Source organism: Arabidopsis lyrata (assembly GCF_000004255.2).
Source record: "Arabidopsis lyrata subsp. lyrata unplaced genomic scaffold ARALYscaffold_7, whole genome shotgun sequence".
Lineage (NCBI taxonomy): Eukaryota > Viridiplantae > Streptophyta > Magnoliopsida > Brassicales > Brassicaceae > Arabidopsis > Arabidopsis lyrata.
In genome coordinates, this window is record NW_003302549.1 from 12182960 (window position 1) to 12200983 (window position 18024).

The window sequence follows — 18024 nt, forward strand, 5'->3', positions numbered from 1 at the left end:
TGGTAAAAACTTTATCATGTTCAGCTCATTTCTATGTTAATTGTTGCTTTATCCAGGAACTTTCTCAGGGCTTGATGATTGGGAGGGGTAGACTTTATCACAATCTTTACATTCTTGAGACAGAAACTACTTCCCTCTCCACATCAACACCTGCAGCTTGTTCTTTCTCTGGATCAGTACTTGATGATGGACTTCTTTGGCACCAGCGTTTAGGCCATCCATCATCTATAGTTTTAAAGAAACTTGTTAGTATCATTCCTTCTTTAAAGTCTTTTGATTCTGAAACTTCACCATGTTGCATTTGTCCTTTAGCAAAACAGAAATGTTTAGCATACATATCTCATAACAATTTAGCTTCAAATCCATTTGATCTTGTTCACTTGGATATATGGGGTCCTTTTAGTATTGAATCTATAGAAGGATTTAGATATTTTCTTACTTTGGATGATGATTGTACAAGAACTACTTGGGTTTATATGTTAAGAAATAAACAAGAAGTTTCAAAAGTCTTTCCTGTTTTTATCAAACTTGTTTCTACACAGTTTAATACAAAGATTAAAGCTATTCGTTCTGATAATGCTCCTGAATTAGGATTTAATGATTTGGTAAAAGAACAAGGAATGATTTATTACTTCTCTTGTGCTTATACTCCCCAACAAAACTCTGTTGTGGAGAGAAAGCATCAACATCTTCTTAATGTTGCAAGAGCTTTACTTTTTCAGTCAAATGTTCCTATGCAATATTGGAGTAATTGTGTTTTAACTGCAGTTTTCTTGATAAATAGATTACCATCACCTCTGTTAAATAACAAATCACCATTTGAACTTTTGCTTAAAAAGAATCCGGATTATACTTTGTTAAAGAACTTTGGATGTCTTTGTTTTGTTTCTACTAATATGCATGAAAGAAATAAGTTTTCACCACGTGCTAAACCCTGTGTTTTCTTAGGCTATCCTTCTGGATATAAGGGATATAAAGTTTTAGATTTAGACTCACATGCTATTTCTATTTCACGAAATGTTGTTTTTAAAGAAAACATTTTTCCTTTCAAAACAAGTGATTTGTTGTCTAAATCTGTTGACATGTTTCCTAATACAATTTTGCCTTTACCAGCACCTTTACACTTTGTAGAAACAATGCCATTGACTGATGAGGATTCTTTGGTTCCTACTACTACTCATAATCATACTAGTAATGCATCATCATCAACATCTGCATTACCTAGTACCATACTTCCTACTAGTACTGCAGAAACACAGGATTTAGGCCTTAATACTGTACCTATTGCTAGGCCTAAACGTAACACTAAAGCTCCTGCTTATCTCTCTGAGTATCATTGTGCACTTGTCCCTTTCATTTCTTCACTACCACCTACAAACACTAATCCACCATCATGTTCTATTATTTCTCCTACCCCTACAGAAAATCATAACCCATCACCTAGAAAGACTACACCATATCCCATCTCTTCTATTATTTCCTATGATAAATACACACCTCTTTTTCAATCATATATACTAGCCTATAATACAGAAACAGAGCCTAAGACCTTTGCTCAAGCTATGAAATCTGAAAAATAGACTAAGGCTGCTGATGAAGAGTTACAGGCTATGGAACTTAACAAGACTTGGGTTGTTGAATCATTGCCTCCGGGTAAGAATGTGGTAGGATGTAAATGGGTCTTTACTATCAAATACAACCCTGATGGCTCAATAGAACGTTATAAGGCAAGGCTAGTGGCTCAAGGGTTCACTCAACAGGAAGGAATTGATTTTCAAGACACATTTTCTCCTGTTGCAAAGCTTACTAGTGTAAAACTAATGCTTGGTCTTGCGGCTGCTAAGGGTTGGACTTTGACGCAGATGGATGTATCAAATGCTTTCTTACATGGGGAACTTGATGAGGAAATTTTTATGAGTCTTCCTCAAGGTTATACACCACCATCACATATCAAGCTTCCTCCTAATCCGGTATGTAGACTGTTAAAATCTCTCTATGGCTTGAAGCAAGCTTCTCGTCAATGGTATAAGAGATTTTCTTCAGTCTTATTGGGTGCAAACTTCATACAATCTACTGCAGACAACACTTTATTTGTTAAAGTTATCTCTGGTTCTTTTATTGCTGTCCTTGTATACGTTGATGACATCATGATAGCCAGCAATGATGATGTAGCAGTGGAGAATTTGAAGACCTTGTTAAGATCTGAGTTTAAAATCAAAGACCTTGGTCCCGCTAGATTCTTTCTTGGTTTGGAGATTTCAAGATCATCCAAAGGAATCTCAGTTTGTCAAAGGAAGTATGCAATGAATTTGTTGGAAGATGCATGTTTAACTGGATGCAAACCGAGTTCTATTCCTATGGATCCTACTCTACATTTGGTCAAAGATATGGGAACTCTTTTACCTAATCCAACTTCATACAGAGAGCTTATTGGACGTTTGCTATATCTCACCATAACCAGACCTGATATCACTTATGCAATCCATCAACTAAGTCAATTCATTTCTGCACCATCTGATATTCATTTGCAGGCTGCTCATAAAGTCCTCAGGTATATTAAGACAAATCCATGCCAAGGATTAATGTACTCTGTGGATTCTGAGATATGCTTGAATGCCTTTTCTGATGCTGATTGGGCTGCCTGTAAGGATACAAGACGATCTATAACAGGATTCTGTGTTTATTTGGGAACATCTCTCATTTCTTGGAAGTCAAAGAAGCAGGCTGTTACAAGTAGAAGCAGTACAGAGTCTGAATATAGAAGTATGGCACAAGCTACATGTGAGATCATCTGGCTTCAGCAACTTCTCAAGGATCTACATGTTCAGGTTACTTGTCCTACGAAATTGTTTTGTGACAATAAGTCCGCTCTACATATCTCCATGAATCCAGTCTTCCATGAAAGAACGAAACACATTGAGATTGATTGTCACACGGTGAGAGACCAGATCAAGTCATGTAATCTTAAAGCTTTACATGTTCCAACAGAGAACCAACATGCTGACATACTCACCAAAGCTTTGCATCCTGGTCCGTTTCATCACTTACTTCGCCAAATGTCTTTGTCAAGTCTCTTTCTTCCGAACCAGACACTTCGAAGCTAGAGACTTGAGGGGGGCGTATTGAGGATATAACCAGTTCAATGTTACTGGTTAACTTTGGTTTAATAAGCTGAGATTAATACTCGGTTTAATGTGATGTATATAAGCTTAATGACTCTCATTTTTGATAATCAAGTTGTTGTAACAAACATTGGAATGATTAATAAAAGTTTGTTATCTTCTTCAATTCTCTCTCACTTTTCCGATCTAGTTTCTCCGATGTATCGGACTTTATTACGACTTGGTATATGTATCTACGCTTTCACTTTGTGTCAGCTTCTCGTCGACTGGAAATTTTAGCCTAAGGAAGGGGTAATAGTCATATTCTTGCTATGCAGTGGTGTTACCTAAAAGTAAGAACAGAGGCAAAACAGAATCCAAAAAAAAAAAGTTTGTTTTCTTTACTCTTTTTTTGTTTCATTTTTTATTATGGTTCAATATGTAAAATCCTTTTTTACCAAAATAAAAAATGTTTTATATATTTTTTTGCCTGGTTATGTTTCTTCTCAGCTGTCTCTATAACTCTAAAGGAGGAGTTAACAAGTGGTGAAGTGAAATTATGTAGAAACTTGAGACTTGAGAGGTTCGAGTTGAAGAAAATTAGAAAAACGACGACCGGTTTAATTTTATTGGTACTTTAACCGGTTCAATTTGATTGGTCATTAACCGGTTAAGATCAAAATATTCCGTACCTGAACATATGTTTTCAAGCTAGATTATTCGTCATTAGATTCTGGAATCCTGTCAATTAATTTTGCGTTTTTTTAGTTTACCAGTCAACTAAAAATATTTGTTTACTGTACTTATTATTTCGATGTCCAAATCAGAAAAGTTAAGAGATTATTTAACTAGTCAAAAAACAAGTCGAGATAACAATAAGTAAAATTCTAGGCTTAAGTTAGGAGGTGATCAATTTTACCCGAATGTGAAAATGATGGATATGAAAAGTGAACTTAATTTCATATTCCACTATAACGGCAACCCTGAAAAAATGGCTAAAGATTGAGATTCACTGATTCATATCATAGATACAGAGGTGTACTAAGAAAACGTTTATCTCAAACATCATCAATCCGTAGAAACAATCCTAACTTCAATAAATAGTGACAAGCAAATTCTTTTTAATTCCATTTGTTTGGTATTGTGAGAACTGGAATGACTTTTGGTGAAATTGGTAAACTTACTCCAATTCTTTAAGTTGTTGGTTCAGGTGAGGTTTCTTCTTCGTATTGGTCGTCCCAATGATTGACTCTCATTTAAAAAAAAAAAACACAAAAAAGGACTGTAGAGTTGGACTTATGGTTCCAGCTCGACTTTTGCTTCCTCTTGAGTAATCTTCACTTTTTCCTTTTCCCCAACTGCTTCCTCTCACGGATCTCTTCCTCTCTGCGTAAAGACAAAGATTCATCCTCCTCTTCCTCTACCTCCCCCACTCAGATCTACTACTACTTCACCAATATGTCCTTTTTCCTTTTCTAGGTTTTTCACACTTCAACACAAATCCCCAATTCTCTCTCTCAAATGTTGTAGCTGACATTGTATTAGATCTATCTCATCTCTTTCTCTCCGAATAAATGGAGAACAACAATCTTGGTCTTCGATTTCGTAAGATACCTCGTCAGCCTGTTGCTCTCCCTAAGCTCGATCCTTTGGTAATAACCTTTTTTTTTTTTAAATGTTTCGTTAACCTGATTGATTGATTGATGTGTGTGTTTCTCTTTTGTTTAGCTTGATGAGAATCTGGAACAATGGCCGCATTTGAATCAATTGGTTCAATGCTATGGCACTGAATGGGTTAAAGATGTTAATAAATATGGTCACTATGAAAATATTCGACCTGATACTTTCCAGACTCAGATTTTTGAAGGACCTGATACTGATACCGAGACTGGTATGGATGCATTGGTTTTTTTTTTTTTGCTTTTGTCAATTTTCGTCTTTTAATGAACTCTCTGCTTCTTCAGAAATCCGTCTTGCTAGTGCTAGGAGTGCAACTATTGAGGAGGATGTAGCTAGTATATCCGGGAGGCCGTTTTCTGATTCTGGATCCTCTAAGGTGTCTTCTTGTGCTTGCTTCATTGCTCTGTTATATATTTCTCATCCTTTGGTTCTTACTTTGAAGGTCTTGCTTTTTTTTTGTTTGCAGCACTTTGGGCAACCTCCTTTACCTGCTTATGAACCAGCTTTTGACTGGGAAAATGAAAGAGCTATGATATTTGGCCAGAGAACTCCTGAATCCCCTGCAGCAAGCTATTCCAGGTTTTTTTTGCATGTTACCTGTTCTTTTTTTACTGAAAACAATCTTATTACTTTGTCTGATTTGTACTTCTGTTCTTTCTATTATCTTCACAGTGGATTGAAGATCTCCGTCAGAGTTTTGTCTCTAGCTTTTCAGTCTGGCTTAGTTGGTGAGAATTCTGATTAACTGCTGTCTATTTCCTGTAAATTTAGTTATTTCAACTTCTTTAATTTCCTTTCTTATTTCTTTTGCATCCCTGCAGAACCATTTTTTGGCTCGATTGCATTGTACAATCAAGAGAGGAAGGAGAAACTCTCTGAGGATTTTTATTTCCATATTTTGCCGACGGAAATGCAGGATGTAAGTTACTGAAGAGAGCAAACTGTCCCCTTTTTGGCTTTTCCCTTCTCATGGTTATATAAAAGTTGGTTTTAAGTTTTTTCTCACTTCATTTTTTGCGAATTTGCCGCCCCTTGTACATTTTCTTGCAGGCTAAAAATTCATCTGAAAATCGTGGAGTATTTTATCTAGATGCCCCATCAGCATCAGTTTGCCTGCTTATTCAATTAGAAAAAACAGCAACAGAGGAGGGAGGCGTTACAACATCTGTCTATTCCCGTAAAGAGCCTGTAAGTTCCAAAATCCTTAATTTTCCCTTACTGTCTCTAGAGTCTCTTTCTCATGTGAATGCCTTGGTCTTAGAGATTGTGGCTTTCAACATTTATTTGGAGTAACTTGGAGATACCTTGTGACTTATAATGGCATATATCAGCTGTCTTTACTCTGTGGTTTGATCATATATTTAGAGTAGTCATGATGGTAGCTGGATCTTTATATCACAATTAGTAAGTACCCTGTTTATAGTAAGTTAGTAACTAAGTTCTCGGGCCATTTGTGAATCAGGTGCACTTAACTGAGAGGGAAAAGCAAAAGTTGCAGGTCTGGTCTCGCATTATGCCTTACCGAGAGTCTTTTGCTTGGGCAGTTGTTCCGCTTTTTGATAATAATGTCACCACAAACACTGGTGAATCTGCTTCCCCTAGCAGTCCCCTTGCTCCTAGTATGACCGCGTCAAGTTCCCATGATGGTGTTTATGAACCCATTGCAAAGATCACATCAGATGGAAAGCAAGGTTATTCAGGTGGAAGTTCTGTCGTAGTTGAAATATCTAATTTAAACAAAGTTAAAGAGAGCTACTCTGAAGAGTTAATTCAGGTAGGATGTTTCTTTTCAAATCCCACAGTTTTTACCATGTTCTTTATGATTGTATTTACATTGCTTTGAACTTCATATGGTGTGGAATAGTTTTCCTGGATTTTGTTCAATTTGAAAATCCTATTTCGTCTGATACTTGCTAGGTACACTTTGGTTGGTTTTTCCTGAACTGGTCATGTATGTAAGCAAGTAGAGTTGCATGCACAGTCGATTGATTACATGATTTTGTATTTAATAGAGAAGAGTTTTTTTTTTGTTTTCTATTTGCATGAATCAATTTTGGTAGCATTTGACAATCAGGTCATGGTGTTTAATTCAGAAGTTTTGAGGAAAAGAAGTTCCTCATTTCATTTTTCCCTTCTGAAGTGTAGTTCGTTACAAGTATATTACTAAATACATCACAAGAAAACAAAATTTCCGAGCTCTCTTCTTTTACTCACATAAAAAAATTCAGATCTGAATCGTGTTTGGTAACTTCATCAGACATATAACTGGAATGCTTTTTATTGATATAACATCATACTGTATACTGCTGCTTTCATCTGGAGGAAACACATATCGAAAATCTCTTTAAACTGTCTTGATCAGTTGGACATACGGCATCTCCTAATGTGCTATTGTTTAATTATTTATTCTTTGGTTTTTACAGGACCCCAAACGGAAGGTTCACAAACCTGTTAAAGGGGTTCTAAGACTGGAAATTGAGAAACATCGGAATGGACATGGAGACTTTGAAGATCTATCTGAGAATGGAAGTATCATAAATGACTCCCTTGATCCGACTGACCGCCTCAGTGACCTGACACTTATGAAGTGTCCCAGTTCTGGTTCTGGTGGACCACGTAATGGCTGTTCGAAGTGGAATTCAGAGGATGCAAAGGATGTTTCAAGAAACCTAACAAGTTCAAGTGGGACTCCTGACTTAAATTGTTATCATGTAAGCACATCAGCTTTATCATTCTTTCTACCAATTCCTTGATCTACTGCTTATAGTGTTTCTTCGTCTTTAGCCCCCATCTCTTTTCATCAGCCTGTTTTCTCTTCGTGATAGTCATCCTTGACCATCATTCCACTTTGGATCTAGTTACATCCTGGTGGGGTTTCCTAACTACTTGTTTCTTAACTTATCCCCAGGAATTAGGGACTCATTTCATATATTATTTCCGTTTAAAGAGGATAAAAGTACAATAGAGATATTCTTTTTTCTAACTCTATTTAGAAGCTGGAAAAGTGAGTCAAGTCATTAGGTATAATTTACTCGCAAATTGATATGTTTGTCGTCTTTGGTTCCAGGCTTTTGATTTCTGCTCTACGACAAGAAACGAGCCTTTTCTACATCTCTTCCATTGCCTTTATGTGTATCCTGTAGCTGTTACTTTAAGTCGGAAGAGGAATCCCTTTATCCGTGTAGAATTGAGAAAGGATGACACTGATGTCCGAAAACAACCACTCGAGGTAATTATTTTGATCATCACCAGACTTGAAACGATCTGACCTTTTTCTTGAGTCTTATTTGTTTCTTACTATTGATTTGGCTAGGCAATATATCCAAGAGAGCCTGGTGTTTCACTCCAGAAGTGGGTTCATACACAGGTTGCTGTTGGTGCTAGGGCTGCTAGCTACCATGATGAAATTAAGGTCTCTCTTCCTGCCACATGGACGCCATCACATCATCTGTTATTCACTTTTTTTCATGTTGATCTCCAGACAAAGCTTGAAGCTCCAAGACCAGTAAGATTTACATAGAGTTCTGTGCTTGTTTATCTCTAATGAATCTAGCCTCTAGTGACTAATTATCTTTTCTTTTCAGGTAGTTGTTGGATATGCATCACTTCCATTATCTACCTATATCCAGTATGTATATGATATTACCCTAGCATTTGGACTTTTTATGTATTGCTGAAACAAGGCTTCTCTTTTAGATTTCCTTATCACTAATTGTTAATAGATGCGTTTTTCATCTGTATGGGCGAAAGTGCTAGTATACAAACAACAATGAAATTTTGAAGATGCAGTATATTATTGATGTCAAAGTTATCTGAACAACTAGATTGCACTTTCAGTATTAAGAAGCTAGGAGAAGTGTATGCCTTGGTTTATCATTTTTTTCTTGTTGCTGACAATTTCGTTGATTTCTAATGCAGCTCACGGTCTGATATTTCTCTACCAGTAATGAGAGAACTGGTTCCCCACTATCTTCAGGAAACCACCAAGGTAAGTTGTCATAATATGCAAGCATCAGCGTTAGATATACTTTTTGCATGCTAAGCTGGTAATAATGGTTCAAATCCGCACAAATGTTTGAGATTCAAAAGTTGGGAAAGGGGCTTTATGAAAAATTTCCATACATCGAAGAAAGATAAAGAACAATAGGCTAGACTGTTAAGAAGGTTCTGTAGCTGATGACTAATTGAGGGGTCGTCACTTGCAAGCATAATTAGCCGTTCGGTTTTGGCATTGTATTAATCTAGGCTGTAGCTTCTCACACTACAATAAGGATTTAACTTAGGCAACTCCAAACTTTCCCATCCCCAGAAAAATATGATTGGGCATATACTTCAAGAGATCAACGAAGAGTACTAGGGTGGTTGTAGATCAGCTCACTAGGGCATCTATTGGTGGAAATGAACATTAAATTCTGCATAGTGCCTGGAGAATCGTGTCAAATTTGGTATAGCCTAGTAAATAGTGGTAGGTGCACCTGTTCATCAGTTCTAGTTCTCAACTTTGGTATAAATAGTAAGATACTGTAACTCTTTTTTTTTTTATAATTTTTTTTACCCAAGCTAGGAATTTTGTAATAACATTCCTAATATTGGTCAAAGCAACATTACTTCAAACATAATTATACAATTATACCTCTGACAATTACAGGAGAGGTTGGATTATTTGGAAGATGGCAAGAATATTTTTAAGTTGCGACTGAGACTTTGTTCATCTCTTTATCCCACCAATGAACGTGTCAGGGATTTCTGTCTAGAGTATGATAGACATACCCTCCGGACAAGCCCTCCCTGGGGTTCAGAACTGTTGCAGGTATTCACAAGAACTCTGTCTCATTTGATTTACTTTTCTCCACTGGTATTATTAACATGTTCTTTTTATATCTCTAAAGGCAATAAACAGTTTGAAGCACGTTGATTCTACTGCCTTGCTTCAGTTTCTTTACCCAATTCTTAATATGCTCCTTCATCTTATTGGCAATGGTGGAGAAACTCTTCAGGTTTGTCAACAAATCTTCTAGTTCCTTAGCATAAAATTTTAAGCATTCTTGTCTCTTATTTCTGTCCATGTGACTGTTTCATACATCATTTACCAATCAAGTATTTTCTACTTGCTTCAGGTTGCAGCATTCAGAGCCATGGTGGATATTTTAACTCGGTATGCATTTATTAGTGTTTAGCTTAGCTAGGTTTAATCTAGTACAGCTAGTGAATTTGTAAAAGGGCTTGTCTAGCAGGATATATAATACTCCAAATAAAAATTAAACCAAAGGATCAGGGAAAACTATTATTAGAACATTCATTTAAGTAAGGGTTAGGGTTTAGCTAAATGACCAAAGAATGTTATGTCACAATGTCATTGGTCTTTAACTTTGGATGGTCTATTATCACTAGAGTTGCAAATAATGTGTTTAACTGGACACAGAAAATGTATAACAAGCACACGAACCCTTGTTCTTATTAGATCTTTCAATTTGGTTCTATAGGGTGCAGCAGGTGTCGTTTGATGATGCTGACCGAAATCGATTTCTGGTCACCTATGTTGATTATTCTTTTGATGATTTTGGAGGCAATCAACCACCAGTTTATCCTGGATTAGCAACTGTATGGGGAAGTTTAGCTAGAAGCAAGGTACAAATTGCACACGTTGTCTGGATAAAACTACTACCTTATCTTTGTTCTAATGTGATATACATTATATTATACTTATCACCAAAGTTGAGCACTCTCCGTGTTACCTATTTGTTCAGCTATCTGTTGGGAATTTTCTTAATTATTTCGCTTTTGGTTGATGAACACTATTACTGGCCTTACAGGCCAAAGGTTACCGGGTTGGACCTGTATATGACGATGTATTATCGATGGCGTGGTTTTTCCTCGAGTTGATTGTTAAATCGATGGCATTGGAGCAGGCACGTCTTTATGATCACAATCTACCTTCAGGTATTATTGGGGTATAAATTTTCTTTGTCAAGTGGACATGCAATGCTGTTGTAGAAATTGGTCTCTTCCCATTACAATAAACGAATTGCATGATTATATTTAACGTAGAACCTGATGACCTGTAATATGGGTGTTGTCTAGAACTCAAGTAAGTATTTGCACTAAAATGACGCATATTATGTCGACATAGAAGAAAAAGCTTTTAGGTTACCCTCTGTTATAGAATGTTTGCTTTCTAAACCTGAATGCCTGCGAGAGTTCCAACAAATTATATAAATATATATTTTATGAGCAGCCGATATTTGCTTGACATAACTCGAATACAAGTTCCAATAATAACCACCTATCATGCCACAATGTCGTATGCTTATTTAGTGGTTATAATTACAAAATACATTGTGGCCTTAGATTAATCACAGTCTATCTGTGGCCTTGTGCGTTAACTAGTTTCAGTGTGATTTGGGCGGTTACCAAGTAATTGCTCATTTTTTTCTTCTCTATCGTAGGCGAGGATGTTCCACCCATGCAGCTCAAAGAAAGTGTTTTCCGATGTATCATGCAATTGTTTGATTGTCTTTTAACTGAAGTTCATGAACGTTGTAAAAAGGGCCTAAGCTTGGCGAAACGTCTGAACAGCAGTTTGGCCTTCTTCTGTTATGATCTTTTATATATAATTGAGCCCTGCCAGGTTTATGAACTGGTATGTTTTTTTTTTTGTGTCTCTCAGATTATCATACGTGGCAGCAACGATTTGCATTACTAAACTGCATCTGAGTTTCTCTGAAGTCTCCTGACGATTTTATTTTTGATTGAGTACAAGCATGAGCATGGTTTCAAGAATTGTTCTCTCATAAGAGTTTATATTTTATCTGATAAATTTTTTTTTTTTACTCGTTGGGTAGCGAATTAATCAATCATGTGCATGTGTATGCTTTTCAGTTGTTTAAATTGTATGCTAGTATTGTTCACGAAAACATTCTTTGATTCAAAAACGTTATGCAGCTTATTATCTTTCAACTGATTTTTGGGACACATTTTTGCCATTGGTAGTCAGTAGTTTAGAACATGGGAATAATCTATCTTTCAAATAGTTTTGATAGTGATAAAATTTACGCGTCCTCGCACTCAACAGGTATCATTATACATGGACAAGTTTTCTGGTGTTTGTCAATCTGTTCTACACGAATGCAAGCTCACGTTTTTGCAAATTATCTCCGACCATGATCTTTTTGTAGAAATGCCTGGTAGAGACCCATCAGACAGGTACTCTCCCTTAGATACTCACCTGTTTATTCAGTTTAGCATTGTCAAACATTTTCACTTTATTAGCACACTTGAGCACATAGAAATAGAACATAAAGAGGCCACTTCTGCAGTAAGCATATGTATTCTTGAAAAGATGCAGAAACGAGAAGCCTAAACTGAACTACAGTCTTCCAACTTCCTTTATGTGTGTGTGCATCTGGAAAACTTTATTTACTCAGCTAACTTTATTTGTATGCTCTAGGAACTATTTATCATCCATATTAATACAGGAGTTATTTCTTTCCCTGGATCATGATGAGCTGCCTCTGCGGGCGAAGGTATTTTTGATTCTTAGTGTTTGTACTATAAGATACATATCATGTAAGAAGTTTACGTTTTGAATCGTTTTCCTTTTTTGGCATCCTTTCAGGGAGCAAGAATTTTAGTGATCCTCTTATGCAAGCATGAATTTGATGCACGGTACCAGAAAGCTGAAGATAAGCTGTATATTGCACAACTATATTTTCCATTTGTTGGGCAGGTATGTCAAGGTGGCTTAATAAAAAATTAATAAATAAATTCTTTCATTTTGGAAGTCCTTTAATCCACTTCTGCTTTGAAATTTTTTGTGGTCAATGGTTATTTTCCAAGGCTAAAAAGCAGCCCTGAAGCTTGTACTCAGTTGTAATTCCCTCAATTATCGTGTCATAAGCATCCATTATTACAGGAAAATAAGAAATATGTTAAAAGGAGTTAAATGGTGTGTGGCAATAACAACCTTTTGATTGATGGCTTTGTTTATACAATTATAGCTAAGGCCAGCTGATAAATTTCAATGTTTTGTTTTTTTCCTTTTGCAGATTTTAGATGAAATGCCCGTCTTTTATAACCTAAATGCTACTGAAAAGCGTGAGGTTTTAATTGGCGTGCTGCAAATTGTTCGTAATCTGGATGACACATCACTTGTCAAGGCATGGCAGCAGAGCATCGCTCGTACTAGATTGTATTTCAAACTCATGGAAGAATGCCTCATACTTTTCGAGGTTCCTTTCCACAACCAATTCTTAAAATTTGGGAAAAGGCTTGACTATTTTGTTTAACTCAATGTTAAAGGAAGCCAAAGGAAATTGTTATTGTTATCTATCATACTCCTTTTTGTCTTTTTTTTGGAGAAAAATTGATTTCAGCTAGTTGTGTGGATGTTGTAGAATGATTTGGGGACTACTTACAGTCTATTAGAACTTAGATTTGATGTCTTACTCAAAAATATTTGTATTTGTAGTCCACTTAGTGTTTGACTCCTATGGTGATTTAATAATGTTGAACTAAAAAAAATTTCAGCACAAGAAGGCTGCTGACAGCATCCTCGGGGGCAACAATTCTCGTGGTCCTGTTAGTGAAGGAGCTGGATCACCAAAGTACTCCGAGCGACTTTCTCCTGCTATCAACAATTATCTGTCAGAGGCTTCTCGCCAAGAAGTCAGGGTGAGTTGCTAATTTATCCTGTATGTTCGTTCCTCTCTTCCACGTTTTGGTAAAAACCTACAAGTTCACCTAGAGTTCCGTAACTTTGTTGCTTTCTTTTGGTGGGCTTCTCAAAACTAAATTAGAATGTCCTACACTTTTTACGTATTTTATGTTAAACCTAGGGAACGCTCAAATGCCTTCTGAATTTTTACTGCAGCTAGAGGGAACACCTGACAATGGGTACCTGTGGCAGAGAGTTAATTCTCAGTTGGCCTCCCCTAGCCAACCATATTCTCTAAGAGAAGCTTTAGCTCAAGCACAATCTTCGCGGATTGGAGCTTCAGCTCAGGCACTAAGAGAATCGCTGCACCCTATTTTGAGGCAAAAACTGGTATAGTTTTATGTTGCCTTTTTGCCTCTCCTGAATGTTACTAATCATTTTTGCTGGCATAGTCTACAATGAGCTATTCTACTAATTGAATTCACTGTCACCAGGAACTTTGGGAAGAGAATGTAAGTGCCACTGTTAGCCTCCAGGTTTTGGAGATCACTGAAATTTTTTCATCAATGGTAGCCTCTCACAATATTGCAACGGACTATGGAAAATTGGACTGCATTACTACAATATTGACGAGTTTCTTCTCCCGGAACCAGTCATTAGCCTTCTGGAAAGCCTTCTTTCCAATTTTCAACAGAATCTTTGATCTTCATGGGGCTACACTGATGGCCAGGGAAAACGATCGCTTCTTAAAACAGATAGCCTTCCATCTTCTCCGGCTTGCTGTTTACCGCAATGACAGTGTCAGGAAAAGGGCTGTCATTGGTCTTCAAATACTAGTTAAGGTGAGACATCTAGATTCCTGTAAAGATTCTCTTTTTCTTGCTATCAGATATGAATTAAATTGCTTTGTTCTTGCAGAGCTCGCTATACTTTATGCAGACTGCTAGGCTGAGGGCTTTGCTGACCATTACACTGTCAGAACTCATGTCGGATGTCCAAGTGACTCATATGAAAACAGATAATACATTAGAAGAGAGTGGAGAAGCACGTCGGCTTCAACAGTCATTAAGCGAAATGGCTGATGAAGCTAAGAGTGTCGATTTGTTGAGGGAGTGTGGTCTTCCTGATGATACACTGTTGATAATTCCCGAGAAATTTACAGAGAATCGCTGGTCATGGGCTGAAGTCAAACATCTTTCTGATAGCCTTGTTCTTGCTCTTGATGCCAGCCTCGGGCATGCCCTTTTGGTATGGTTCATAATCATCTTGGCATTTCGTAAAGATATTTTTCTGGTGTCAGTGAGGGAAGAAATGTCTTATGCTCATCTTGTCACCTGTATTAGAGGGCTTGATTGCTAAATTGGTCCTTCCCTTGTTCTGTGGTGGAAGTGTCATGACTTTTACACTCAAATTCCTCCACCTCGACACCTATTTCTAGTATTTTTATCTAACTGATAGGTATATAAGATAACTGATAGTTCCTGAACTCTTAACTTGGGAATTTTAGGGAGTTCCCAAATAGGTGAGAGTTCATATATTACTGTGAATGACTGTCTTGACGTCACTGATCTAAAATAAGTATCACAGACGGGCTTGTCAAACTTACACAAGTTTTTCAATCCTGTTTTGTGACATCACTGTCATATTTCCACCATTTCCTGTCACTTTTCTTCTTAGTTCAACATATCGTGATGAAGAAAAAACCATTAGATTCAACCAGTTTGTAAGTCATTCTATATTTTTCCAATGCAAAATTTTGTTATTACAGGGATCTGTGATGGCTATGGATCGATATGCTGCAGCAGAGAGCTTCTACAAACTTGGAATGGCATTTGCTCCTGTTCCGGATCTTCACATAATGTGGTTGCTGCATCTATGTGATGCCCACCAGGAAATGCAGTCTTGGGCTGAAGCTGCACAGTGTGCTGTGGCGGTTGCAGGTGTGATAATGCAGGTAATAATATATAAATCTGGTATGTGTTTACATGCGCAGTGGATCATCTCTGCAGTCTGGTTGGCTTTTAAGCTCTGCAGTCTTCATTCAAGTCTTCCTGTGCACTAAATACTACTTCCAGAACTTATGTGCATGTTTTGATTTCGCCTTGTAGGCCTTGGTGGCTAGAAATGATGGTGTGTGGAGCAAGGATCATGTGTCTGCCTTGCGTAAGATTTGCCCGATGGTAAGTGGCGAGTTTACAACAGAGGCATCTGCAGCTGAAGTCGAGGGTTATGGTGCTTCAAAGCTAACAGTTGACTCCGCCGTCAAGTACCTACAGCTTGCTAATAAGCTTTTCTCTCAAGCTGAGCTCTACCATTTTTGTGCAAGCATTTTGGAACTTGTTATTCCAGTTTACAAGAGCAGGAAGGCTTATGGGCAGTTGGCTAAGTGTCACACTTTACTTACTAATATATATGAGTCCATTCTTGACCAAGAATCAAACCCAATCCCATTTATTGATGCTACATATTACCGGGTGGGATTTTACGGGGAAAAGTTTGGGAAGTTGGACAGAAAAGAATATGTATACCGTGAACCACGAGATGTGCGGCTAGGGGATATAATGGAAAAGCTGAGCCATATCTATGAATCAAGAATGGACAGCAACCATATTCTGCACATTATACCAGATTCGAGACAAGTGAAAGCAGAAGAATTGCAGGCAGGAGTGTGCTACCTGCAAATTACAGCTGTTGATGCAGTGATGGAAGATGAGGATCTTGGGAGCAGAAGAGAGAGAATATTTTCTCTTTCGACTGGAAGTGTTCGAGCACGAGTGTTTGATCGCTTCTTGTTTGACACACCATTTACAAAAAATGGTAAGACCCAAGGTGGATTAGAAGATCAATGGAAGAGAAGAACAGTGCTGCAGACTGAGGGTTCATTCCCTGCGCTTGTGAATAGGCTGTTGGTTACCAAGTCTGAATCCCTTGAATTCTCGCCAGTGGAGAATGCGATTGGAATGATTGAAACGCGGACAACTGCTCTGAGAAATGAGCTAGAGGAGCCTCGTAGCTCGGATGGGGATCACCTACCACGGCTTCAAAGTCTGCAGAGGATTCTCCAAGGAAGTGTTGCAGTGCAGGTGGGTTTTCTCCCATAATACCTGTTATAGATTGTGTTGTAAAACGTAGAATATGCTTATCGTGTGCCTTTCCATGAAATATGCAGGTGAACAGTGGGGTGTTGAGCGTGTGCACAGCATTCTTATCAGGAGAGCCTGCAACTAGATTGCGTTCGCAGGAACTGCAGCAACTGATCGCGGCACTGCTTGAATTCATGGCGGTTTGTAAGCGAGCCATTAGGGTTCACTTTAGATTAATCGGAGAAGAAGATCAGGAATTCCATACTCAGCTTGTCAATGGATTTCAGTCTCTCACCGCTGAACTCTCCCATTACATCCCTGCTATCTTGTCCGAACTTTAGTGTATCTTTGTCAGTTTTTGCTACGAATTTTGTGCTTTTTTCTTCCACCATTTGGCTTGGGTATATGTTTGTCATTTCTGTAATTCTTAGTTTAATGACAACAAATGAGAGAAATTTTTTTAATGACAATTGTTTGACTTCTAATTCAGAAGCTTATGTTATATTCGATCGTGGAAATGAGCTCCCAGCTTCAAACACAAGCCACTCAACTATTTAGGATGCCTCCGACATCTCAGAGACATTGTAACACCCGCGTCCCGCGATCCTAAAGGGGGCCGGTTTGTTTTAGGGAAAACTAGATCATGGTCGAGAAAGACCAATGAATAAGTTAACCCAAGGAAGGAATGAAACGTTTAAGTCATGAAAGGGGTAGATGACTTAGACGGTTCCGGGATAATCTAGTGATCATGGAGAAATGATCATGGAAAGATTAGGAATAGTGAAGTCAAGGCCGAGAAACGGACCGAAAGACTTAGACGGAAAAAAACGGACAAAAGAGTTCGAGTTAATCCAGCTAGGTGAGCTGGACAAGCTGGACGAACTAACTAGCTCAGCTAGGTGAGGTAAACCAGCTGGAGGACTAGCTAGCTCAGCTAGGTGAGCTGACAGACAGCTCAACCGAGCTCGGTGAACTGATCGAGTACTGACCCAGCTAGGTGGTCCGGTCAGCTAACACTCGAGCTGGTGGACTGTGGTAGCTCAGGGATGAAGAGGTGTAAGGGTGGATAAGGCTGAGAGGTTACGATTGGAAAGATGCAACCCTTCGGAAGGGTGTAAGGAACGGATGTGCTTCTTCGGGAAGGCACCCATTCGGCCCTATATAAGGGGTGGACGTCCAAAGGACTTCACAATCATCCTAACACACTTTATAATCACAGCCACATTGCTAACAAAGCCATCATCCAGACTGTAATGAAGATTTTATGGCTATCAAAACCGACATGTCCAAGGCGTACGATCGCGTTGAATGGAATTTTTTGGAGGAGCTTTTTATTAGACTTGGTTTTGATAGGAAATGAGTAGATTGGCTCATGGTTTGTGTGAGAAGTGTTACGTACTCGGTCTTGTTGAATGGGAATTCCTATGGTTTTATCAAACCGGAGCGTGGAATAAGACAAGGTGAACCGCTTTCGCCTTTTATCTTTATTTTGTGTGCTGAGGCACTT

At 38.0% G+C, this 18024-nt stretch overlaps 1 protein-coding gene across 1 annotated transcript; it reads left to right on the forward strand.

Annotated features, from left to right (window-relative positions):
• Nucleotides 1-4316: 4316 nt before the first annotated feature.
• On the forward strand, nt 4317-17024 carry LOC9304213 (guanine nucleotide exchange factor SPIKE 1). Its single transcript, XM_021018299.1, has 30 exons — nt 4317-4753; nt 4830-4992; nt 5066-5157; nt 5248-5360; nt 5454-5509; nt 5603-5700; nt 5832-5969; nt 6244-6555; nt 7205-7492; nt 7849-8010; nt 8095-8286; nt 8366-8409; nt 8700-8769; nt 9430-9591; nt 9671-9778; nt 9899-9936; nt 10265-10409; nt 10595-10721; nt 11228-11421; nt 11854-11984; nt 12229-12304; nt 12397-12507; nt 12827-13009; nt 13308-13451; nt 13651-13824; nt 13929-14276; nt 14353-14682; nt 15203-15388; nt 15543-16517; nt 16604-17024. Exons 1-30 carry the CDS (start codon nt 4676-4678, stop codon nt 16856-16858), a joined length of 5493 nt encoding a protein of 1830 aa, XP_020873958.1. The 5' UTR covers nt 4317-4675; the 3' UTR covers nt 16859-17024.
• The last annotated feature ends 1000 nt before the right edge of the window (nt 17025-18024 follow it).